This window comes from Podarcis muralis, chromosome 1, assembly GCF_964188315.1.
Source record: "Podarcis muralis chromosome 1, rPodMur119.hap1.1, whole genome shotgun sequence".
In the NCBI taxonomy this organism is placed as follows: domain Eukaryota; kingdom Metazoa; phylum Chordata; class Lepidosauria; order Squamata; family Lacertidae; genus Podarcis; species Podarcis muralis.
In genome coordinates, this window is record NC_135655.1 from 35580952 (window position 1) to 35608158 (window position 27207).

The 27207-nt window shown below is 41.9% G+C and overlaps 1 protein-coding gene across 8 annotated transcripts in view; it reads right to left on the minus strand.

The window, feature by feature from the left end:
• Positions 1-1625: 1625 nt before the first annotated feature.
• Positions 1626-27207, minus strand: part of NUBPL (NUBP iron-sulfur cluster assembly factor, mitochondrial) — a 60001-nt gene continuing 34419 nt past the window's right edge. For 7 of the 8 annotated variants that reach the window (XM_028721088.2, XM_028721075.2, XM_028721082.2 and 4 more), the window contains 5 exons: positions 19378-19471; positions 17324-17409; positions 8626-8746; positions 3863-3945; positions 1626-1760 (listed from right to left, as the gene is read on the minus strand). In XM_028721088.2, coding sequence (XP_028576921.2) covers positions 1698-1760; positions 3863-3945; positions 8626-8746; positions 17324-17409; positions 19378-19471 — 447 coding nt within the window. In that variant the 3' untranslated portion in view covers positions 1626-1697. Of the gene's footprint in view, positions 1761-3862; positions 3946-8625; positions 8747-17323; positions 17410-19377; positions 19472-21831; positions 21951-27207 lie in introns of those variants that run through there. The other variant, XM_028721110.2, reaches the window with a different exon arrangement.

A 27207-nucleotide genomic window follows, 5' to 3' on the forward strand; every position in this document is an offset into this window, starting at 1 on the left:
CATAGACTCAGTTTGCCAACGCTCAGTATAATAAACAAGAGGGAGAAGATGTGTGCCTTTGTCCTTCCACGATGGAAACTTGAGAATGGTGCATCTGGATCCAGTCTCTCCAAAAGCCAATCAGTGCTATAAAAGTCATCGTAGTCCAGCTCAGTATAAAGGAAGAATGGGAGGCACCTTGCCCCTACAATACGAACCACTAAATAACTTAGTGGTGGTGAGAGATGCACTCCTGGAATAAGGCCTCGGCACAATCTATCTCTCTTTCGCTCCCTTGGGAAGCCTGCTTTGGAAAGCCTTGATAGAACGCTTATTTCCCATTACCTATAGTATCATTACCACGTTTTATCTCAGATCCTGTGAATTCATAGGGAGACTGTATATATTTGAATAATATATGCTGGAGAACAAAATGGAAGGAATCCAGTCTATATTCTAAAAATCAAACAGCTACTCACATAACCTTTTTCAGTAAAATTTTACGCCTAATTTTTTGGACTAGCACAAGCTATCCCTAGATTTGCAAGGCAAGGGAAACAGATTTAGATGGCATGCAGGAGGGTGAGAGCAGGGTGGGGAGAATGTTCCACCACTTAGGATAAATTATTGTGCTGATGGAATGTTCACCTTAGCGCTATATTGAATACACCCTGTTGTCTTGCTTATTCTGTGTATGAGTGATTGTACGTTATCATTAGAACCTATATAACAGGAGCAAATAGTAGCATGAACCAAAAATATATAGAATTGAATAGAGAGACACTAATACACCATTATGTACAAACACACTTTCAGTTTATGTAAGCCTAAATCCTAGATGCATTCATATTCAGTTCCCCCTCCCCCTGCTGTGACCGGCTCTATCAGCAGAAAATAATGATGCAAGACTTAAGGCAGTAGGAAATTCAGACAAAACCACGCAGTATGCACTGATAAAAAAAGGGCAATTAGATCTTTTTGTTTATAGATTCAGGGCTATTATTTCCTAGCGGGAAAATATTCATATATGCAATCATCAGTAATTAATTTTTATCACTTGTTTCCTCCTTTGGCAACCTGATCTCAGATGCATCTAATTTTAATGAAGAGCTTGTTGCTGATTTTTGGGTTTATTCAGGCTCAACAAGACAAAGGAAATGGAGCAATTTCCCCAGACAATTACAATAAGAAAATTATCTTATGATCGAACATAAGCTGATAAGAGAATGCATAAAAAAGCCAGTTCTTGGGATTCTTAGTTAATTGTTTGACTGCTTATAAGTGAATCTTGGCTAATGATAATTCTTCAAAGCTGAGCATAATTATCTTACATTTCTAGTATCTTCATCTTTAATTCAGACACATGACAGAGAGAAACAAACTGACCACACATGCAGTGGTGCATTCTGGTGTTTGTCAGTCTACCTACATAAAGATGCTAAAATCTCTTTAAATATCTCTTCCTCTTTAATACCAGGCCTACTGAATGATGCACTAAAAATCTTGAGTTCCAAATATGTGTTGGGTCTTTGGTGCTTTTTGCTGCTAAAGCATGCTGAAAGTTTGTTTCAAATGTTTGATACGACAATCACACTAAGTTGGTACTGACATTTAATTTTCCGAGACAAAATAAAAAATAAGGCATGTTCCATAATATATCATTTATTCTGTCACTTCAAATGGTAGAGTTCTAGTCACAGAACCTCAAAAATATGGCTTTAAGTTGGAGAAACTGGCAGTCTTTTCACTATTTCAGCAGCAATCTTCAGATAGGCTTGGGCCTGTAAAAATATTTAAAAATGGCAATGTGTTTATCTCCTAGGTCAGAGTAAAACAGCATAAAATATTATATAAAACAGGCAACAAACTGGCTGTCTTCTGTCATCAGCAAACCAGCTCCCACCCCTTGGCTGAGCTGTTATGTAATGAAACGTTTAGACACTTTCTAATTGTAAGAGAAAAAATGCATCACCAACAAAATGTTGACAAATGATGCAGCTTCTGTGCCATGAAATTTCGGTTCGCCAGATGGGATGGGGAGACCTTGCACTGGCAAGAACCCACTGAAACTCCTATATAGGATCATTAGCTATTTTGGGGGGGGGGGTATTTCCCTTCTTGTTGCATTCTTCATCAGCAGGCAAGAATCGATCAAAACCACAACAAACCTGGATTCCACTTTTCATAAACTTAACATGTACACATGCTGAACTTTTTCTCCTACTCATATTCTTCCTAATGGGCTATTTATTTGATTATAAAGCTGGACTGAACTGTTTGTGCCATCATTTCTAAGCAACACAAGACGGATTGAAGTGAAACAAGAGAATTTTAATGGAGGGAAATGGAAAGGAGAAATTTACAGTTCTCATTTATCATTCTGAACTGTCTTCATATTAATAAACTATGTTCTCAGTTTAGAGATTTTTCTGTTCTTTTCTGTTTGAGGTTTCTAAATGGGATTTTCTATAGCTCATCTTTCTGCAAAGAAAGGTGTGCGTTTTCCTTAGCAAAGGGAAAAGTTGACAGCTTAACATTAACAATTTGCTGACCCATCAATTGGAGGCCAAAGGCCTGCTCTGTAGTGCAAAGAGAAATAAAACAGCCAAGAAATGGCAGAAATGCTATCAAGGTGTAACTACAGATGAACAGAGGACTGCAAAAGACCTTGGGGCCTCAACTTCAGAAATAAGGCATGAACTTTATCTTGCTTTAAAGCTTTACAGATTTATAAAGAGAGGTTCCTCTTCCTGGCCACCTCCTAAACTATGATTTCTGAAGACACTCCTGCACAAAAAGCACAAGGGACGTATTCCAAAGGGACCATTCTGTGTGTGGGTAAGTAAAACCACATGCAGAGTCAAGACGTACATTGTAGTTTTCACCAATGCAGTTCCATGACCAATGATGCAAAGTATTTTAAAACTGAAACGAAGCCAGCTATGCCAGTTGCAACAGTGAAACTATAAGGCATGGCAAGTTGCATGCCTGGGTCCCTTATGAGGATTGCACATGTATCTATATCACCCAACACAGGAGGCAAAGAGGTATCTCAGAGTTCCTAAGCACAGACAATATGACACAATAAATATCTTAATTTTCTATTTTAAAAGAATGCACAGGTAATATTATTTCCTTTATCATAAACTTGTGAAAAGTAACATCATTTTAAATTTGTTTGCATCTTGTTGGCTTTCTTATTAGACATTGGGACAGGAAGGTAGTGAGCAAATTCTTTTCACCCCACTTTGGAACGTTTTGGGGGCATAAAATGGTAGCTGGATTGCACATTTATCATGTTATAAATATCTCCATTTTCTAATGGATATGTGCAGGTTTAATATTCCATTCATCATCAGATAGAACTGGGCCTTCGGTTATTCTATGAATAATTCTAATAATGTGAAAAGTGTTCTTCAAGGTCTATTTATTAAATCTTCTGAATTTTCCTTTTGTTTCTTAGCATGGAAGGATCTTTCTGAGCACAATTCAAAGTGTTGGTGCTGACCTTTAAAGCCCTAAATGGCCTTGGCCCTGTATACCTGAAGGAGTGTCTTCACCCCCATCATTCAGCCCAGACACTGAGATCCAGCGCCAAGGGCCTTCTGGCGGTTCCTTCACTGTGAGGTTACAGGGAACCGGGCAGAAGGCCTTCTCAGTAGTGGTGCCAGCCCTGTGGAACGCCCTCCCATCAGATGTCAAGGAAATAAGCAACTATCTGACTTTTAGAATACATCTGAAGGTAGCCCTATTTAGGGAAATTTTTAATGCTTTGTTTTATTGTGTTTTTAATATTCTGCTGGGAGCTGTGGCACATGCACTGTAACAAACAAAGCAAAAATGAACAAGACGAGATTTGTACGCAAACTACATTAAAACTCACCACGTCACTCTGGGGCTGTGAGACCACAATGGGCTTGCCAGCATCAGATGTTTCTCTTATGTGGACATGTAGAGGAATGTCACCTGTATGAAGACCATAAATTGACGTTTAAGCTCAATATTTTATACATGCCCTAAATTCAACAAGCACTGGTGTTACTAATATTTCAGCGCAGTAAGTAACAACACTTGAATGAAAATCAGCTGAAATACACGCACTGCCAAAGTCATTCATGTGGGATGTAAACACAGGAGCAGTCAATGACAACATTCCTAGAGTGTACATGTTAGAACATGGGGAGGGATGTCTGTCCAGCAAGCAGGTAAACTTCCTGGGGACGGACTTCCTCCGCATGTGACCAGAGGTGGGTGTGGCCTCACCTGTGCAGGTAATGACAAAAGCACAGGGCAGGCAGCCACTCTCTCTCTCTCTCTCTCTGCCATTTTCCTTCGATGAGGAAACATATAAGGATGCTCTCTTGGCTCCCAGCCAAGAGAGGAGATAAGGACTATCTTGCTACAAGATAGATTCTAAATGTATGTAACCTTTTTAAGCCTGTCTACCTTCTGGGATCATATTGTGAACAGAACGTGAGTAAACTCTTTTATACTTTTATAAAGACTGTGTCGTGTCTTGTATTTTAAGAGGGAACAAAAGGGGAAATTACCAGAGTAATTATTATAGAGGTTCTAGCAAACCTGTGCACACGTTACCGTTGCGCACTTAAAGGGGAATGTTTATAAACTCTGCTGATATTTTGGGAACTTGTTAGCACAAGTTGGATAAGGATATAATTAGTCAATATATCCTCTCCTGCACCCCAGAACATTCCCACAATTCAAACTATCTGTTAAAGAAACATTATTCATATTTTTTTTTATTTTATTGCTAGATAGAATCCTGCCTTACAGTCATCTACGGAAATGGAGAGTCTTTTCCCTTTTTGTCTGCTGCAATTACCCAATGGGAACAAAAATTCATAGACGATGACCTATTTAGGGTGACAAAAGAAAGCATGTCGGACTTCCATGCACCACTGGGCATTCTGTTTTCTTTCCAGTCTCCACTCTGGTCTGGAACCAAAAACTGGCTTTGAATTCATTTGTGCTGCAGTGCAGAATTCCGTGGCTCTGCTATACCAAAACTCAAGCTAAAAGGCCAGCCGAATGCATGCAGTGCCTAGCGCTCACAGAACAGGTCCGCAGTAAAGTTTCCCAGCTTCCAGCTAGTACACGCCCCACATTATTTCTTCGGTACTGCAGTTCATTCCCTGCTGATTTCCACAACTGTAACATCCTAATCAATATTCAAATACAGGCTTAAATATTTAATTGCCAAAATGAAAGGAAGTGTTATTGTTATTAGGGAACCACTGATTTAATTAAGTGCTTGTTACATATTCAATTAATTTCCCTTCCAACAGTTAACAACTGTGTATTGTGCTTTTCTAATCAGCAGGGGACCGCCACGGAAATAAAGAAAAATGGCACAATAACACACAGGATGGTCCCATCCTTTAAAAACAAAAATCTCTTGTGGAAAATTAAACTTTTTTCAGATTCCAACAATGACAATTATTACGCAACGGCTGAATATAAATCAAATCTATATATAAAATGGTAAGAATAGCTGTACAGAAAGCAATTTTAAGGGAGAAATCTGATGCTCCCTGCAAGGGTGACTGAGGAGCTATATGATGCTGTGGACTGCCCTCTCCACGGGTGCAGAGGCCCACGGGTAAAGAGACTTCCTAGGTGCTGGGGCAGAAAGCTACACTGCCATTATTCTATAGCTGATGGTGCATTTGCCACAGCTAATGCAGCATCCCAGGCCGGAGCCACAACTCTGCCATCCATGAGACAAAAGCCCCTGTTGGTCCCCTTGCTATGATGAAAGGTTGGGCCTGGGGATCCAGCAGCTCAGTCCAAGTTCTCAAAAGTCAGTCACCCACGATTCTGCAGTGATTCCATACTCTTCTCAAAAGTATTGGGTAGCCTGTTCGTTACATAAAGTTTGTCACAAATATTGGGCTTGAGCCTTAAATGAAAACAAGTTAAGGTAACCTGTGAAGAATGACCAATATTGATACCTGATGTTTAAAATTTAGAAAGCACACACTGCAGAAGCTGGATAAAATATTGTTGGTGTTGAAAGTTCATTCCTACATGTCTATAAATTTTTGTGTGTTGTTTTACACTTTTCCAGGGGTTACTAACCATTATTTGGCCCAAGGACCGCATTCATCCTTGGCTACGCCACTGAGGTGGGGGGCTTATCAGTCATCTCACATGCCCACTTACACAGTCCTCTCCTCAACTTATATGTGTATATTGACTGAGGAGAAGGGGTTATTATCCTTTGCTTGCTTGTAAAAAGATCAAACTGATGACTGAGAAGATGCGATTTAGATCCTTTTCAAGGTGCTGGGCTGGTGGAGAAATTTAAACCTCTCTGTCCCAATGCCATTCTTGCTTTATTTCTTTTTACCTTTTGCTACTGATGTCAAAATCAGTGGTCTTGGGGAGCCAGAAGCATTAGATTCGGGACCCCCCCATACACAAATCTCCTCTAGGGGATTGGGGGAACCCCAGAAGGTATTTACAGAGGGGAATCCTGTTGTGCAAGCAGAAACCAAGCCTTATGTGGAATGGTTGAGGGAGCTGGGTATGTTTAGCCTGGAAAAGAGGAAACTGAGAGGAGATATGATAGCCACCTTGAAATATCTGAAGGGCTGTCAAATAGAAGATGGAGCAAGCTTGTCTTCTCCTGCTCTAGAGGGTTTGACTTGAACCAATGGATTCAAGTTACAAGAAAGGAGATTCTGACTAAACATCAGGAAGAACTTTCTGACAGTAAGAGCTCTTTGACAGTGGAACGGTGTCCCTCGGGAGGTTGTGGACTCTCCTTCCTCGGAGGTGTTCAAGCAGAGGTTGGATGGCCATCTGTCATGGATGCTTTAGTTGCGATTCCTGCATTGCAGGGGGTTGGACTAGATGACTCTTGAGGTCCATTCCAACTCTATAATTCAATGATTCAAAACCCTCACACTGATGGAACATGCTGATCAGTGTTACTTTGGATGCAATCGTGTTTCATGACTCTCTGGCGTATCCGATGCAGATAACTCTACACTAATTATGTGCTCCAATATATAGGTGCACGTCAGAAGGACCATGAATCAACTCTAATTGCGGGAAGTTTTGTCATGGGAGGCTTCTTAGCAGTGGTCAGTACCAGTGACAGCTGAAACAAGATCCCAAGCTCCAATCCTCATTACGCTTCCAGCAGACAGCCAAGCTAACCCAACTGTGTACTTTTAATTATGGATTTCCTTGCTCTGCTAGGTCTCTGCCAGCCCCTAATGCTTCTATGACAATTTTTTTTTTAATGAAGTTCACTTCCTGGTTCTAAATGGATAATCTGTATGAACTGATATAATTATAGCACGGTGTGAAAATATAAATCATTAGCAGGCACAATTATCTCATTTACCAGCTTAATTGAGGTATGCCACACTTTACATTTCATTACCAGCTTATACCTGAAACATTGCAGGCTTCAACGCAGAAGAATGATTTTCATCGGGGACTGTTAATTATTTTCAGTGTGGAGGGCCAGATTCTCCTGGTCAAATTGCCCTCGTGACTGCTCCGCTCAGCCATAACTGCATTGCTATCCTATGAGCTGAGAGAGCTACAGTCTGAAGGGGCTCCAGAGCAGAGCAAGGTGTGGAAAGAAAGCACTAGGTTGGGGAAAGGGGCCATGGCAGGCAGAGCTACAGACCAGGGTTAAAGACAGGGAGGGAGCTGTGAGGTGAGAGGAGCCAGTGGACAGAGGATATATGGGGAAAGGGGTGGTGGTGGTGATAGGAGTTTTTGAGAAAGAAGCCAAGCTGTGGGAACAGAAATGAGTAGCTCCTCTTGCTAATGACACACCTGAGTTTGAAATATGAAGGCTGCAGCCAGAGGTTAAGGCAACAGAAACTGTTGCATTTGCATCCTAACCAGGTAAGCCATCAGAAACCACAAGATGGGCAGCAACAGGTAACGGCCTCAAATGGCAAAGTTCATCTAGGGAAGGTGCAACTTAGAGCCTTGATCGGACAGTAGGGTAGAAAAAGGGCAGGTGGGGTTAAACCAACTCACTCTTACCTAAAGTTTGTCTGTAAATCTGTTGGTCTGACTAAATCTCTTCGTTGTGGACCCCGCCCCTTAGTCCTATCTTCCTGCATCTATCACTCATCCTCAATTAGGGTGAGGGATATGGAGCCATACGAACTGTTCCTACAAATCCAAACATGGGGAGCCACCCTCGCAAGAAACTTGACTGGGGAAGGTTTGTTCCACCCCAGCTGAAGAACTTGGGAGACCTGCTTCTCGTCTAGCTGATAAGCCATCTTCTTTCAGGAAACAGAAGATCACTACTACAACCTTCTTTCTCTCCCTTGCTCCCTCTTTTAAAGAGTCAGATGCTTTCTGAACACAATTTCATCAGAAAAAAAGGTTCCTATGATGTGATACATGCAAGTCCAATCATATTAACGCTGTACTTGGAAACATGATGTGAATCAGTGGATGTGGAGATCAAGACCAAATAAATCATATTGTGCATCTCCTTCTATATAACACAGTAATCCTGAACACACTGCCAGAAGTTGAGTCCCTGAAGTCCATTTATTTCAATAGGATTAAACAGCAATCAAATAATTCTGAATTTAATTCTACTTCTTTTTTATTTAATACTTTCAATCACCACATTCTTACCTAAAACATCCAGACCAAGATCACAGGCTAGATTCCTCACACCATCAGTTCCAAAAATGTGGGTTTCGTGTTTGCATTTTGGGCACCGGAAAAGGCTCATGTTTTGAACAAGCCCCAAGACCTGGCAAATATAAAAAACTCAGAAAGGTTAGAAAGAGGCTACCGTAAATAAAAAATGGAAAAGGTTAGTTTCTTCCAACTAGCCAACCTTACAGAAATAAATCCAGACACTTACCAATTACTCATAAAAGAAAAGCTGTGCCCCCACTCTAGATGGTAGGGAAATTATTCTCATGTCTACATTTCACAATTTTGACATCATGAATAGGATCATGAAGCATGCTATAAAATATGTTGTGCAGGATTACTCTAACGAGCCCTGTCAGCAGAAGCCCAATGCAATGACTTCCACTTGTGCACCAGGGATTTCCTCCCCCTCCTCTCTCCCCAAACTCCCCATTGCACCCCCATTAGCTTGGGGGTGGAGGGGACTGGGGAAACACCCAGGGGTAGCACGGGTGCCATGTCTGGGGGACCTGGGTGCCTGGACACCCACAAAATTTCGACTGTGGGTGCCCTGCTGTCACACATGTGAGCTGCTTGGCTGCCACTGCTCAGTGCCTTACCTCTGCTGGCTCTCTGGCACCACTGCGATGGCAGGTGGTGGCAGAGCAATGCACACACCACTGGGCACCCACAATATGGTGCCCAAATCAGCACTTCTGCAGGGCTGTGTGCAGGGGGAGAAGAGACGAGATTGCTCCATTTGACAGGCTGTTTATGTAGACAGAAGAACTGTCATAGCGCAACACGAAATTCCATCCATTACAATTATGTTTTTTGTACCCACCATTCTCTGAGCGGTAAGAAGATCCCAGGCAGCATCAGTTACTTTGGGAAGATTATAGTTCTGATGAATAGCATTTTATTAACAATTCACAGCTTGAGCAAGCAGAAAGAAAATCGGTAAGCAGCGTCCATTTCAAATCACTGCCCACTCAAAAGGAACAACAGCCATGGACCTTCTGGCGGTTCCTTTCCTGCGAGAAGCCAAGTTACAGGGAACCAGGCAGAGGGCCTTCTTGGTAGTGGCACCTGCCCTGTGGAACACCCTCCCATCAGATGTCAAAGAGATAAACAACTACCTGACGTTTAGAAGACATCTGAAGGCAGCCCTGTTTAGGCAAGTTTTTAATGACTGATGTTTTAATGTATTTTAATCTCTGTTGGAAGTCGCCCAGAGTGGCTGGGGAAACCCAGCCAGATGGGTGGGGTACAAATAATAAAATTTATTATTATTATTATTATTATTATTATTATTATTATTATTATTATTGCTTCAAGCTCTGGCGAGTCAGAGCTACTTTTTCTGAAATTCAAAACTGCCAACTTTCTAAGTCTCTCAGCTCCAACTCACGCCAAGCAGATGAGCTTAAAACCTCTGCAAAAAATGGTGTGAGTGCAATTCTAAGCATGTACAGTCAGAAGTACATCCCACTTTGTGCAATGAGGCTTATTCTCAAGTAAGTATGTTGAGAGCTAAATAAATAAGGTGATCTGCTGCCTTGACTGACAATTGAATGTGAACTCATTGTTAGTAGCCAAATTATTCCAAAGCTAAAGGAAAACTGTGAACATTCTCTGTAATATTATCTATGCCCTTAAAGCATCAGTTTCATTGGACCACTTACAAGGGGGGATGGGGAGAAGGGAGGAAAGAAGAAGAAGAGAAGAAGAAGAGTTTGGATTTGATATCCCACCTTTCACTCCCTTTAAGGAGTCTCAAAGCGGCTAACATTCTCCTTTCCCTTCTTCCCCCACAACAAACACTCTGTGGGGTGAGTGGGGCTAAGAGACTTCAAAGAAAGAACTATGATTTTCTATTCACTCTAAAGAAGAGAAACATATTTAAAAATCAAACAACAGAAATAATGACATCTGGCATGATGTGATAAATTACTGAAGGAAACCCTAATGCACTTATATTAGATGTCGCTTTGAAAGCTAAATGAACTGAGTTAACTTAGAAAACCTGTCAGGAAAGTTAGCAAGGCTGAATGTAACATCAATTCTTTCTTTCTTAATGAGGACAGTGGGGGGGGGGAGACTAATTATATTTTATTCATCACTCAAACCACATTCTGCACACTAGTTTCTCTCCCCTTTGCCCAAGCCTAGAAAAACATTAGAATCGCCTCTCTTACTTGTGGTATTAAGCCTATTTGTTATCAACAGATTTGAACTCAGTGTTTCAAATTATATTTCTGAGGCTAACTTAAGAGTTTCGTGTAATATAAACCTAGCACATGTGTGCTATGCTTGCTAAATTCAAATACAGCCGTGCCTCGGAAGTTGAAGAGAACCCAATTGGCTCCTGCAGCCAATTGGAAGCCGCGGAAGTCCCATAGGGCGATTAGCTTCCAAAAGAACGTTCAAAAACCGGAACACTCACTTCCGGTTTTTGATTGTTCAGGACTGCCAAGATCATTCAACTCCTAAGGTGTTCGGGAGCCGAGATACAACTGTATGAGGAATCCCCAAAAGTACATATGGCAATGAACCCCCTCCCAAAAGAAAACTCACCAAGCCCGATTATGGATACCTATTAAACTGAGTTGATTTTTGCATAAAGGACATTTGGATGTGCATACTATTCAGGGTGTGTGCAGACGTAATACTGGAAGTTCACTAGGACAGAAGCCAGAATTTGAAAGAACTTACTGAAAGGCAATCTAGAGGTGCACAGCAATTTCATCTCTACAGCGAAGGAGCTTCTAGGCCTGGCTATAAGATGAGAGGAGGAAGCTGACCTTTGTCACCACTGTTTTCCATAGCTTCTGCCTCTCCCTGTACCAGTTCAGTGTGTCTTAAAGGTAAAGGGACCCCTGACCATTAGGTCCAGTCGTGGCCGACTCTGGGGTTTCGGAGGTCATCTTGCTTTATTGGCTGAGGGAGCCGGCGTACAGCTTCCGGGTCATGTGGCCAGCATGACTAAGCCACTTCTGGAGAACCAGAGCAGTGCGTCTTAGCGCATAACAATTGAGGAAAAAGTACAAAAAATATTATGTCTCTTCTCCTCTCATATCTAATAGTAATACTTGGAGGCACAGTATAAATATTTAAAACACATATAGCCGAACGGTGAAACAAATGCAGACAAAATAACTGATTTTGGTATGCAGCACAAGATTAGGGCTGCAATTCTATGCGGCAGTATGCATGAGCTGGGAAGAGGTGTATGCATATCCAGAGGTGTTTTTGACAGTTTATGTTGCACTGGGCTGAATGAGCAAGCCACTTTTCCATTGAAACCTAGCGTTCACATTCAAGGCAATTGGCTGCCATAAAAACTGTCAAACACACCTCTGTCCATACAGACACTCACCTCCCCTGCCAGCATATAGGTTGACTACGGCTGCAGTCTGCGGTCGCAGTTATGAGCATGGTTTGGCTCTTGTAATACAGCTATGAACCAGGCTCATTTGATCTTAATTTCTATGGTCTGGCCAACATCCATTTTTAAAGAGGCCCTAATTAGAAGTCAACACAGCAGTCTGTTCTTTTGTATAGTCTGTGTCTGTCACATATACAGCAGAACATCCCTCCTCCCTATTTCCATCTGGCACTCAGTCAGCCCTAACCATCCCATAAATGCTCTAGATCATGGTTTGCCAACTTTTGTGGGCCCCATGGGCACATTTGAAAACCATATGGGCACAACATGCCTGCCACAAATCTCCCCTCCCCAGCAGTAAACCCATCCACCCTGAAATCACCCCTGCACCATGATTATGGTGAAAGGAGTATTCTGTTGACAATAGAAGGTTTACTTCAAATATAATTTCACCAGGAAGATGGGACTCTACGGGCACCAGGACCTGCGTTCACGGAAGACAATCTTACTTGGCCACGAGTGATCACCATGAGAGAGAGAGCTACACTTCAGATATCCTGTCTGAATATCATAATTGCAGGAAATCAGCTCAGCCGCAGTAAGAAGCTGAGTAGTTGTGGAACAATCTTCTTGCCTTTAGGAACAGCTATGAAACCCATCTGTTTAGGAAGTCTTTTGTGAGCTGAAGGTGTCTTGATGACTGCTGCTGTATCCCACCCCCCAATGTTTACTTTTTATCTCTGAAATATTGTGTGAGTTGCCTTGAGCACAGGAGAGGTGGAAAAGAACTATTTCAAATAACCCAGCCCTGAAAAATTATCTGTAAGTTTTGCCCAGCTACTTGTTTAGGCAGGCTTTTCAGTTATTAGGCAGTTTGATGAGCTCTGAGCATGCAGCATGTTCCAAGCAACGCCAGGGGCAGTCCGGAGAAACATGCTAGCTCTGCCCACCTCCACTTGTCGTTCCTGTCACCCTCAGTTCACGGAGGGCGACTGTGCAAAGCAGGGAGCTGTCTGTATCTGTGAAGGCACCCCAAACACGACAGAATCTTAGAAAATCAGGGTTCCAAAATGTGCAGAGCGCCTCCACAGATATAGAAGGCTCACTGCTTCATGCAGTCACCTTCCTTGCACAAGTTGAGGGCAATGGGGGAAAATGGGGTGGGGGGAAGCAAAGCTAGCATGCTCATCCCCACAGCCCACCTCATGCATTGGATAACTAAAGCTGATGGGAGCTTATTTGACCGAATTTTCACCTGTGGCATTAAAGTGCGGTGTTTTGGTTTTGCCATCATTTGAGGTTCAGGCAGAGCATACAGGTCATACCAAACACGGATAGGAAGTACAGTTGCAATGTATCAAATACACAAGGGTTTGTTCCACGGGTTGCACGTATAACCAAAATTACCTTTTCCTTGGCTGGCAGGTGGGAGCCTGCCTTGTGTCTCCACTGCCTTCCCTCTCCCCAACCAGCAGAAGGAAGGAGGAGGAGGCAGGCAGGCAGGCAGGCAGAGGATGATGAAAGCAGAAGGGAGGAGCAGAGGGAGACAGAGGCAGAAGAAAAGGGCTGGAATGGATCTGAAATGGAGCTGGTTATGTATATATGCTGCTGAAGCAAGCATAAGATGCAACTCAGCTGCATCAAAGATAATATTATACTGATGCTAAATATCAAATGCCCAATGAAATATTTCAGCTCTGATTCCATATCAGATACTTAGTACATTCTTAGTATAAGCTACTTCAGTTTCAAGAGAAGTAGAGTGCACTCCTTGGGCATAGCTCTAATTGAACCAGCACCACAGTTGCCAGAGTTTAATTTTAAAAAAAGAGGAAACTATTTACAGAGATGATTGATACTATTCTTAATTAAGCTTAAGGGTACATCACATGAAGAATAGTTCTTAAAGGTAGGCAATAGTGTGGGATATCTATATTTTGTCATTAGGGCTGTGCCAAACGTTCACATAGGTAAAAGTGTTCTTTTCAAGACCACCCCAATTCCCACCCACCCCAAATTCCTTGTTATGACCTGCTCAATCTGCTGCTACTTTCAACTCCTCCTTCTTCCTGGAAGGCCAGTGGTAGGAGCTGCCAAAGTGGGCACTGCCAACCCAAACTCACTGCCACTTGCACCCAGACACTCGTACTCTTGCCACACAAAGGCCACCTCCCTTTCCCGCTGGAGAGCTCTAATGGTGAGGGCATGGTGGGTTTAAAGAAAGCCCTTCAAAGTCCCGTCCCCCCCACAATCTCTGATAGGTTTGGGAAGAAAAAAAAACAACTCCATGGCCAGCACTCCCAGAGCAGCGGGGAAACCTAAAAAGTGTTCCTTCTTGCCTAGAACTACTCAACCCACGCCTCCGCCCTCCTCGGTTGCGGCAAACTGCAGCAGAACAAGGCACCTTGGTTCCTTTTTGCATTGCCACCATAACAAGACTGAGCATTCCAGAAGCAGGTAGGAGCACTCCAATCTGCTCTGATGCTCCCTGGGGTGGCAATTGGTCTGTGCAGGTTTTGCCGCTGCCAGTACACTGGATCTGGTGGGAAAGATCTGGCTCAGGGCTACAGGTCTGCCACTCCTATGGAATACGGCGCCATGGCACTATGCATATTCGGCTCTTTGATGCTATCACGGAGGGCAAACGTTGTAAGAATGAGGGCAATACTTCCTGTGCCGGCAAACATGTTTGAACCCTTTCATATAAAATTCTGGAGGTCGCCAAGGGTGTGGATAAAGTTTTTTGACACTGCTAAACATATTCACGGAAAAGCAGTGCACTTCAGCTCTGTCCTATTTATAATTTGTTTATCTGTCTTGAAACGCTTTCATCTTTAAATGAAACAGGTCTACAAAAAAAAGGGGGGGGGGAGCCAGCAGTGTGGAAATGACTGAAACTGACTTGTTATATAGTATGTATACCAGCGATGTCCCGATAACTTTCAGCCCGTGCTATTTTATAATGAGACTTTTGTTCTGTTCTCAGGAACATCCTGCCCCAGATACCAAATTCTATGAGTAATTCTGTAAGGAACTGCAGAAGATAAACAGCCTTTTTATGGGTTTTTGTCTAAGCTGTGTCTTGATTAAGTACTAGCTGTACAAGTATAACACACTGTGAAATAACACATACCTCCTTTGATTTATTATTTACTTCTCCATATTTCATTGTGCTTTAAAGTATTACCATGTTTAACCATTACCTTCATACTTAACCATCAGTGGTTCTTCCAGTGAATATTACTGTCTCTCAGATTTTGTATGTTTCAAATCAAAAGATGAGTTTGGTGGCAGTGAGAGGAGAAACATGTGGTAGAAACCCTCACCAACTCTGAAGACCAGATTAAAATATCTGAGCAAGCTTCAGAATGGTGTCTCTCAAAAAAATATTTTCCTCTACCCATCTTTGCTGTCTTCCCCCATTGTCTGGGGTGGGGGGAAGCTTTCGATTTGTTTGCTTATGAAGCACTGTGAAGTAACAATGTCACTGCATCAACCAGCACCCTTTACAGTCCTTCACTTTCAACTCCCCTTATTTGTTGCACAATGGCTTATGGCAGGTCTTGAAAGTGCCAGACCTAGGAGGTCCATGAATTTGTATTCATCCATGCTAGCCATGCAGCTAAAAGTTTAAATTCTCTGTATGGAAAACTCATTCGTTCAAACTTCTCAAATATACCTAAATAAGGGAAAACTGCATGTGTGTTATGTAGGAGTATAGCTGGCAACTTTCAGGTTAATTTGTACTGTAGTATATTTAGGATTACAAAGGCTGTATTTTAGTATAGCAAAGCAGTACACCCACAATTCACTTCTGAAATAATTTTGCTATCACCCTCAGAGCTCATCTGTTATTTATAGCATACAGGCAAGTTTCTTCCCCCAAAAAAGTATCAACAACTAGAACAACAACTATGAAAAACATAAATTTCTTAGAGAACAGGTACTATCACCTTCTGTACTATTAAAATACTATTATCTAAATGGCCACTACAGTGGTATCTTGGGTTAAGAACTTAATTCGTTCTGGTGGTCCGTTCTTAACCTGAAACTTTTCTTAACCTGAGGTACCACTTTAGCTAATGGGGCCTCCCGCTGCTGCCGCACTGCGATTTCTGTTCTCAACCTGAAGTAAAGTTCTTAACCCGAGGTACTATTTCTGGGTTAGCGGAGCCTGTAACCTGAAGTGCCTGTAACCTAAAGCGTCTGTAACCCGAGGTACCACTGTATTATTCAAATGGCTTTGTGGGGGCGAGTCAAAAACCTGCTCCACAGATTGATCCCAAATGGTAAGACACCATGCATCTAGTACCAATCGCTTTACAAAGGCAGAACAATTAGCCTTGTGGGTTTCCTTCAACTTTGAAGAAAAGTGATTTTACTTATAAGCAAAATTGTGACTTTCTTTGGTATATTTATACTGAAATCAGACCACCCACCCACTGCAGCTGGCAGTTTTTCCCAGACCCACAAGGGATCAAACTGGATACCTCTGGCATGCAAACCATGCACTCTACCCACTAAGCTGCAGGTCTTCCCTTAAGATTGAATTGCAGGCAAAAAAAACCCACCATCAAGTTACAAGTTGACAGGGCCTCCAGGGGCCAGATTTGGGGGGGGGGGGGAATTCTTTGATGACCAGTCTGGCCCTTGGACCACATATGCCCCTCTTAAAACATACCCATTATTTAGAGGGATCAAACAACTTGCCGTATTTTTCGCTCTATAGGACGCACTTTTCCCCCTCCAAAAATTAAGGGGAAATGTGTGTGCGTCCTATGGAGCGAATAGAGGCCCTTGGCTTCAGCGATAGGAACACGAAGCCTCCGAGGCGCAGAGGGAGAGCTCCCCCCCCCCGCGCTCCAGAGGCTTCGCGTTGCTTTTGCTGAAGCCGCCTGAAGCCCCTGGAGCGCAGCGGGAACTCCCACTGCGCTCCGGGGGCTTCAGGCGGCTATCCGCAAGCCTTCGGAGTGCAGCAGGAGTTCCCGCTGCGCTCCAAAGGCTTGCAGATAGCCGCCTGAAGCCTGGAGAGCGAGAGGGGTCAGTGCACACCGATCCCTCTTGCTCTCCAGGCTTCGCTTCACTGGAGAGGCGCTGCACAGTATTCCCTCTCTGCGCAGCGCCCCTTCAGCGAGGCGGGAGGAAAAATGGAAGGGGCTCCGTTTTTCCTACCGCTTCGCTGAAGGGGTGCTGAGCAGAGAGGGGGAGAATTTATTTTTCCTGTTCTCCCCCTCCTTTCTGGTGCGTCCTATGGTCCGGTGCATCCTATAGAGCGAAAAATACGGTGCATTTGTAAAGGCTCACCGGCACATTCACTTTTTTGAACATCTCCGTTCCTTTGCGTGCATCCAGTAAAGCGATATCCTGAGGAGTGGACACCATCACAGCCCCTAGGGAAAGGAAATATATGCCATTGTTACAGCCAATATTGTCAAGAATGCTAGTTCTGAGCTTAATTAGGCTGTTTCGTTCCACAGAACACTGCCATGCGCAAACACATATTGAACTCTATTAAAGATTAATGGTGGCTTTGCTTGAGCAGAAAGTGCCTCCGTTCATGCAAATTGGGGAACCAGATATTCTGCAGCTCTCTATGTCATTTCCCCTTCTGATCAAAGGCATCTCCCAACCCTTTGGAAAAGTTTTCATGGGTGGGAGGGAATCAGTGAAAATACGGTGCCTCAACTTACGGAAGTGAAAGCCCTTTCTACTATGGCAAAGCAGCCACTGAAAACAATGCCTTGAAATTACGACTTTGCCTCCATTAACTCAATTGCTTTCTTTTCACATGGTTAGTACTGTAGTTAAAGTCCACAAGTTACTACAGGCATTTCAGGCAACTTCCAATTCTGGAACCTGCTTACACCTAACCAAACATATAAAAACCCACCATTATAGTTAAGATAAACATGATTTCCTACTTAGCAATTACTCCTTCCCTCCCACTCCCTAACAGTTCCCAACACATTTATTCATTCATTCATAGTAAAATATTCATAAATCAAATATGTGACAATCTCATTGAGGAACAGGATTCAAATTCTTCCCCCTTAAGCAGTATTGCCTCTGCAGGATTAATAGGATTGATAAGTATGAAATTATTTTGATCATTAAAATCAGCAAATGCGACTGAAATTCACTTGAGAAACAGCTCTGCTTAAGCAGAATGTATAATTTTTACCTAATCACTTTTCAGAGATGAACTACTTTAAGGATGATTGAATGAACAAGACGTTGCCTGGATTATGCTTCTTTTGACATGTACTGACGCTGGCTCACATTTTCTCAACAATCTTGTATGTAGAAATTCGTTGCTCTGCCTTCAACATTATTCAATAAAAACCAACTTATGGCTAGTGTTATTTATACAGCCCTCCGCCAATAGCAAAAAGCCAGTTTACTGAAAACAGTTCGATTCTTATAAGGCAAACAGAAAGAGACATCTAAGCCTACTTTAAAAGCTCTGCAATGCAGGATTCCTTCTGGCTATATCTAAATTGCCTTTTTGCAAACCAAGCCAGGCAGCTTCTGGTGTGAAGTGGTCTCTCCACAATAGTCTAGAGTATAATCAGTAATTTATCTTAATTCTTCTTCTTTTTTTCGAGTAATTATATACATTTTTTCAACAAGATGTACAGGGAGTTGGAGGCCTTGGAAGGCTGAGCATGCTAGGTTGTCCATGGCTGCTACTTGGGGACCACAGATATATCTCATACTGAACACCTAGCTGCTACCCAGTGTTTGTATATGAATTGGAAACATTTACTATTGTTTGCCAATTAAACTTAAAAGCATTGTTTCCAACTCCACTTCACCAGGTGATTGCAAAACATGGTTATTCACTTCGAACATCATTATTTGCAAAACTTTTATCACCCCCTTCATCACTGAGCAAATCTCAGACCAGGTCACAACAATAAAATAAAACCTGTATGTTCAATATTTGATACTCAAGATCCCTTTCCCCATCACTCCTCCCACCCTCAAATCAAACTGCTCTTTAAATTCCAGAGCCAAAATAATTTAAGATTTAAAGGGAAAATCGGAGACGTTTAATGTATGGCTAATTTTTCAAATCATGGGAGTTAAGACCTTTTCTGATGGATGGAGGGAGGCAGGCAGGCAGGCAGGCATTCTGAAAGCACAACACAGAGGGAAGAGACAAACTCTGAAATGGCTCCACCACTCTGGATCCCTTTAGATGCCACCTAAAGTTAAGAAATTGTTACTGCCATTCAAAAAGCCTCTTGGCGCTTTTCATCCTTAATCACAACTAAGGCTGCAAGGAATATACCCCACTGAATTCTACAGCACTTACTTCTGAGTAGGGTTGCACTGTAAGTCCATAAAAAAGATACCTGCAATTGGGATATTCTGTGAGATTGACAGTTGTACATCTCCTGTCCCAGGTGGCATGTCAATTACTAGATAATCCAGCTGGTGCCAGTCAACCTAGAAAAGGCCACGGATGAAGCAGGAAAGAATGAATTTTAAATGTATGGGTCAAACATACTATAGTCTAGCAGGTCTCTTCGCACCAGCACCACAGACCAAGGATCACCTGCTTATGTTACATATACTGTATATAGAAATATATAGAAATATAAAGCCCTGTGCAGGTCACAGGGCAAGGGTTCAGAATCACTGGTCTGGGGGTGGAGTGTGGGGGTGAGGGGGGGGAGATCCTGTTGGCTTCAAAGCTCCATCAGATGCTACCATTGACATAAAAGCCTAACAGGTTAATACAGGGGCATTCTAGCACTCTTGTTTCAAGCCAATTTTCCCCTGTGCCAGTAGAAACCTTGCTCAGTAGTCATGACGTTGCTGCCCAACCACTGAGGTCAGATTAGCACAGAGACCCAAGCAACTGAATATTTATTAATTTGAAATGCATATCAGAGAAATGAGTCAGGTGCACAAAGTAACCAACATAGTTTAATCTAGATTACTTGCTTGTGAAAGAACATTATGTCCATTTTAGTAGCTTCCTGGAGTTCAAAGTGGTAGGGGTCTGTCCTTAAAAAGCGTGACCTTTCGAAAGTTGACTGCCTGTTCTCTAAAACCTACAATTCGTTGTTCATTTATTTCAGACCAGTCCATGCTTAATTACAAAGAGACATACAGTACATCATTTTATTTGTATGCCGCCTTTCCATCGTTACAACCACGGTCAAGGCAGCTCACAACATGGAAAAAAGTTACGTAATCGCAAACATAACAAAAGTAGCAATAAGTAATAGATAAAACAAAATAATAACAAAACTGAACAATTTTCATATAAATCTTAAGATCTAAAATAAAGATGCAAAAATTAATATCAATAATAGCAACAACAACCAGACAACAAAAACCCCTAAACAACACCAAAAGTCCATTCAGCAGCCTCAGCTTTTGTAGCTGGAGTCAATCAGGGCCCCGCCCTCTCGGCCAGGTGGGAAAAGGCCTGCAAGGCAGGGAGCAGGTCTTCCAGTACTCAAGAGCCAAAACACAATAGTATACTCTAAGCATCATTCTGTGTTTGGGTGAAATGAGTAATGAATTAGCTAAAAACAGAAGCGTACACCAGAAGGGGCACAGGTAATGCAAAGCTGTGTCTGCAAGAGTAGTGTGCTCCCGATGGTTCCTTTGTTGAGGTGGCCTGAATTTGGTAATTTACTCTGTTCCACTGCTTTCAGCAGGGAGTAAACACATGCAGGAGCTCAATTTCTTGAGTGTATCCCACCCCTTCCGAAAGAAGCACAACAAGATACATACAGGTCCCACTTACTGAGCACAATGTACTCCCTGGAGATGGTTCATTAGGTGAGTGTTCGCGTATAATCCACAATTTCCACTGCTTCCTGTGGGAACATTTCTAATACAGTCATACTGAAAGTCGAACGGAATCCATTCTGGAAGTCCGTTTTACTTCCAAAACGTTCGGAAACCAAAGTGCGGCTTCTGATTGGCTGCAGGAAGCTCCAGAAGCTGTGGACGCCCTGTCAGGCGTTCGGCTTCCGAAAATAGTTCGCAAACCGGAACACTCACTTCCGGGGTTGTGGTGTTCAGGAGCAAAAACATTCGACTTGCAAGGTGTTTGGGGTCCAAGGTACAACTGTACATCATTTCTCCTATCTTTCTCCCCCCCCCCCCCCACTTCCATGGTTTCTTCCTGAAATGGCTGCAACCAACCAGCATAGCACAAACAAATAAGGAAGTACATCATTTCTCCTATCTTTCTCCCCCCCCCCCACTTCCATGGTTTCTTCCTGAAATGGCTGCAACCAACCAGCATAGCACAAACAAATAAGGAAGTAAGGATGTGGGCAAACTCTGGGTGTGGTGCGTATAGTGAGGTTTGGGCATAATTAGTTATAAATAATAATAATAATAATAATAATAATAATAATAATAATAATAATAATTTTTTATTTATACCCTGCCCTTCCCAGTTCAGAAAACCGAGCTCAGGGCGGCTAACAACAAATTTAAAACACTTAATTGAGGCAACAAAAAACAGCATAAAATACAGTATAAAACGTGAATAACAATAAATTCAGAATTCAAATCAATTTAGGGGGGAAATCCATCCAATAAACATTAGATGATCACCAGGGCTAGCTGGTTAAGTTAGTCCTATTTGGGCCAGCGAGGAGATCAGGGGAGAATTAGCTGTGGGATCCCAGAGCGGGTAATCCTCATAAAAAGGAGAGGGGGGAGGGTATGTTTGGATAACTGATTCTTTCGCGTAAGGAGAAAGAGGGTAGCAGGACCTGCGTGTTATACACCATATTCAAATAGCACCGAACTCTCAAACCTTAGTGTGAACTCACAATTGTTCCTCTGCAACCCAATCTGTGTCTTTCCTGCTTTGGGTGATGGAGCGGTGAATGTGGTTTCCCTGAAATGGCCTCGTGGGCCAAATGGAGAAGCCTTTCAGGCCTCATTAGGCCTACAGGCCAGAAGTGGCTAAAAAAAAGTGTTGTCAAAAAGGGTAATGACGTCAGACATATTGAACGGATTGTACAAGAGTGGAGCCAATGAAATGAGCAACACCACTCCAGGTAAAATGTCTTTTTCAGTGAATATGAACAGAATGAGGAATTATGGAGAAAGTGTATTAAGAGGGTTACAGTGTACATTTCATAATCCAACGTTATTCAGTGCTTTGTATGGTTTTCAAAAGTGACTGACTCACATTTATAGAAATTTTTGAGGCTATATGAATTGACCTTACTTATATAATCTATCGCTGAGTGATACTGCAAAGCTATTTATGTTTGGAGAAGCTGATATCAACTTCTTTTTTTAAAAAAAACCCTACTTTTTTAAAAAAGAACAAAGTCAAAGAAAGCTAGTAAAAAGCTACATAAAAGTTAAATGTGCTTTTTGGCAGTAGATTAGTCTGTATGTGCTGAAAGATTTGAGAGAGATGGTGTGCAATGCACAACGAAAAAGCTAGCCAAGTACCTAAGAACACTTTTCAGTATAAAATGGTGCTTAATATGACCAGCTTTTCTTATTCAAGTATTTATTATATTTTTATCCCATGCTTCCGCAAAGGAGCAAAAGATTTAATTTTCCACCTCTATCTTCAACAATGACTCCTGTTAGTCATTAAGAGAGGGGCAACCTACCAAGGCTACCCACTGAACTTCACGACTTTAAATAGGGTGAATCTGATATTTTGTATATTTATTTTGTTTACTGCATTTATATATTGCCTTTCATCCAAGGATCAGCGGTCTTGAAAGACCTACATTGGCTCCCAGTACGTTTCTGAGCACAATTCAAAGTGTTGGTGCTGACCTTTAAAGCCCTAAACAGCCTTGGCCCAGTATACCTGAAGGAGCATCTCCACCCCCATTGTTCAGCCGAGACACTGAGGTCCAGCTCCAAGGGCCTTCTGGCGGTTCCCTCACTGCGAGAAGTGAAGCTACAGGAAATCAGGCAGAGGGCCTTCTCGGTAGTGGCACCCGCCCTGTGGAACACCCTCCCACCAGATCTCAAGGAAATAAACAACTACCTGACTTTTAGAAGACATCTGAAGGCAGCCCTGTTTAGGGAAGTTTTTAATGTTTGATGTTTTATTCTGTTTTAATATTCTGTTGGGAGCTGCCCAGAGTGGCTGGCGAAACCCAGACAGATGGGCGGGGTATAAATAAATTATTATTATTATTATTATTATTATTATTATTATTATTAGGCAGTTTACAGTATAAAAATGCAAAAAACAACAACATAATAACGAATGCTAAGAAAATGTCTTTTGATTATGAAACAGGAAAGTAATCCTTATTTAGCCACAGGTGTTCCTTCTGTCTTGCTACTTGATGGAATTCAATAGCCTTCTTCTCCACACACTGAACTAACAAGCCTTGCCCCCAAACTACATGCATTTACTAATCTGCAGAGTTGCTACCCACATACCATATTCAAGTAAACTTGTCTACACCACTGGGGACTCCACCCTTTGCAGTGATCACAGTATGACCCATTGCCCTTTACATGGGGGAAACAAGAGTACCTATCAATTTTCTACCTAAATCCATTATCTTATTCTAACATATTAATATTGCCTGGAGTGATTGCAAGAGATAAGATATAATAATGCCTGGAGTGATTGCAAGAGATAAGATATAAATTTATCCCATGAACTCAAGGGAAAAGCACTGAATTCCTTTTCTAGCAAGCAGGCAGAGCAGTTTTGAAACTTCAAGTATTCCAAGACTTTGCATAACTAGATATAGATGAAAAAGACGTTAGGCATGAAATGATAGTATTAGTAACTGAGCAATGTCTTTTTGAGGGTATTTTTCATTAGATAGTTTTATTCTAACTTTCTTAAAACACAGTAAAAAGCCCATTGAATACTGTGCTGGAGAAAAGCAGGAAAGAAAAGCAATGTCCCACCCAGTGCTGGATTTATATATAAGCTAAACAAGCTATAGCTTAGGGCCCCACTCTCTCTTGCCCCCCTCAAAAAATTTTCACTATTAATATACTTCTTTTTAATTGTATTTCAGTTCGACAATTACTTTGATAAAATACATATTTTGTTATATGCAAATAGCTTTAGATACCTATTAGGTCCATAAATTACCATATGGCATATATTCAACACAAAAAACAGCGACAATTTGTTGTTAGCAAAGGACAGCTGGACATATAAAGGGCCCCATTGCCTTCAGTAGCTGAAGGCCTCATCAAACCTAAATCCGGTCCTGGTCCCACCCCCTTTTTTTGTACATTAAGGTCACAATTTGATTGGAAGACTGCCAATCAACAGAACAGCAGTTTGCTTTTTGGATGACATATGAACTTCATACACTCTAAAGGGGCTTCCTGTGAACCTTCAAAAAAGTAAGATTGCAATTGCACAGCAACAGTACCTGGGGATGGAGTCAACATTTCTCTACACTTCTCCTTCTAGTACCAGGGTCACCAACATAGTGCCCCTGAGCATACATGTGCCCACAGAAACCTTCCCTAGGGGTCAGAGGTTCCCCTTCCCCTGATATTAGGTTTGAAATTAACATCACTTTGTAGCCAATAGGATATGGCTGTGGTATGGGCTTGCCTGCAGTTATATGTGAGGTGCCTGTGACAGTTTCTCCAGTTTGCAAATGTGCCCATTGGTCCAAAAAGGCTGGAAACTGTTCCTGTAGCACTTGATAACCTTATTTCCCTCATTTTCCTCCTCCTCACAATACCACAAGATGACTTGAGGTGTAGCTCCATCTTTTACTCCCCCCATCCCCCCTTTTTATGAACCACAGGACTCAAGTAGACCTTGACTACAATTTCCATTAAAATGTCAGAAATGAAGTTGAGTATTATTTAGATCAGATTCCCAAATTATTACTATTATTATAATCAAATGGTTTTTTAAAAAAGAATCCAATGGATATCAGTATTTTTTCAGTTTTCTGAAAATGTGTTAGGTCCGAGTTAATCACAGTATGCCACATTGTTCTAGATTCATAATAATTTCCTGTTTTATATGCATTTAACTTTTTCTGTGTAATATAAAAATGCCAGTTTAAACAAATGATCTGAAACCTTAGGATCTTAAATCACAGGGTGTGACCTATCACACCACAGAACAATGTGGCTATGTCCATGCAAATGTCATGAATATCTGGAAATTAGGATACCTATCATCTATGTGTAGCAAGCAAAAGGCTGTAAATTTAATTAGAATAGTTGCAGCGGCTTCCAGCTGTCTTGCATCTAGTTACAGGAGTAACAGGGTGCTAGCTTCTTAGCTGTTGCAGAGACTGTTCAGGCAAATACTTGCAGTGTCGACGGTTGAACTGCTGTACTATGTGGTATACCTACTACTAAGATGCATGTGTGTTCACATATCACGGTTGTGGATGACATCATTGTGTCTTATTAAAAAGAGATGGCATTCTACATTATCAGCCCTTTTCTTCCATTCATGATAAGCCATCTCAATCAGACTGATACTGTAGTAGTTTCTGGCTAGGGAAAATGTGTGCAAATAAACTATTTTAGACTGCAGACTGTTTCAGGGAGAAAATGTAAGTTTGCACGCAAGTCTCATTTGTAAGCAACATTCTACCAAATCATGACCTTAATCCCTCTTCTAAGATCAGTTCTAAGAAATGTGTCTATATGCAAATACTTCTTTGTGTAGGAATAAATTAGCTCAGATTAACAAAACATTATGGTAACAGGAATTCCCTCTTGCAAACAAACAAGTGAGTGTTGGTTACAAAATTATACCTGTAACACCCACCATCTGTCAGCCATTGTGCATGTGTGGAAAATGCTAAAATGTTCACTGCTTGAGTACGTACAGTGTTGTGAAACATTTCAGATGTTGGAAATGTAATTGCACTTTGCTTAAGCGCAGCATTCATCTTTTTTTTTTCCTTCTAAAAAAAGCATTTCCTTGACATTTATTGTTAAAGCGGTGTAATTAACTGCCATGTGGTGTCTGTGTATTTTCCCTCATTCAGGAACATCGCGAAAGCTTCTGTGGCAAATTGTTCTAATCAATCACCAGGTATAACCAACAAATTAAAACTAAAAACTATAGATATTCACATAATGTATATTCTAAGTAAGTAGCGTAAACACCACATTCCTCATAATGCAACACAAGCAACTTGTGAAGGTGTAGATGCACAGGAATGCTGTTTAAGAACACATTCTGTAATGTGTATCATTTGAAGAATAACAAAGAAAAACTGCAAATTGTGCACTTGTACTAATGCCACGTTTTGTGAACAGCCTATTCCCGTTAATTTAACCCATTTCGGATGAACACTAAACCATGATTTAGCACTACGTAAGCATGCCTGGGGCTCATACACTCTTCTTCTCTGATGTAGCCACAAGAAGATCAGAAGCATTTACCTCTCTGTTTCAAACTAACCAGAGTTCATCGTTATATCTGAACGGGGGAGAACTTTGGCTTGAATCAGTAATAAACCATATTTAGATCAGGGTGAGACAAGGATAGTAAGTGACATACAAGCATAAATATAAAAGTGCTTGGGCTTGGTTATAGCTGTGAATCAGAATCAAGCAATTAAGACAGTCTTTACAGGAAAGGTGAGTTTTGAAAGAAGGATCTGGATGAGCATAAATTATTATTCCTCAAAATATTGGTTATTATGTATATGAGCCAAGCTGCACTATGTGAAGCGCTGCATGATGATAATTTCCTTGAGCCATTTTTGTATATTAGCTCCTATGTAAGCTAATACAGGGGGACGCAGGTGGTGCTGTGAGTAAAAGCCTCAGTGCCTAGGGCTTGCCGATCGAAAGGTCGGCGGTTCGAATCCCCGCGGCGGGGTGCGCTCCCGCTGCTCAGTCCCAGTGCCTGCCAACCTAGCAGTTCGAAAGCACCCCCGGGTGCAAGTAGATAAATAGGGACCGCTTACTGGCGGGAAGGTAAACGGCGTTTCCGTGTGCTGCACTGGCTCACCAGATGCAGCTTTGTCACGCTGGCCACGTGACCCAGAAGTGTCTCCGGACAGCGCTGGCCCCCGACCTCTTGAGTGAGATGGGCGCACAACCCCAGAGTCTGTCAAGACTGGCCTGTACGGGCAGTGGTACCTTTACCTTTACCTTTAAGCTAATACAGTGGTACCTCAGGTTACAGATGCTTCAGGTTACAGACTCCGCTAATCCAGAAATAATACCTTGGGTTAAGAACTTTGCTTCAGGATGAG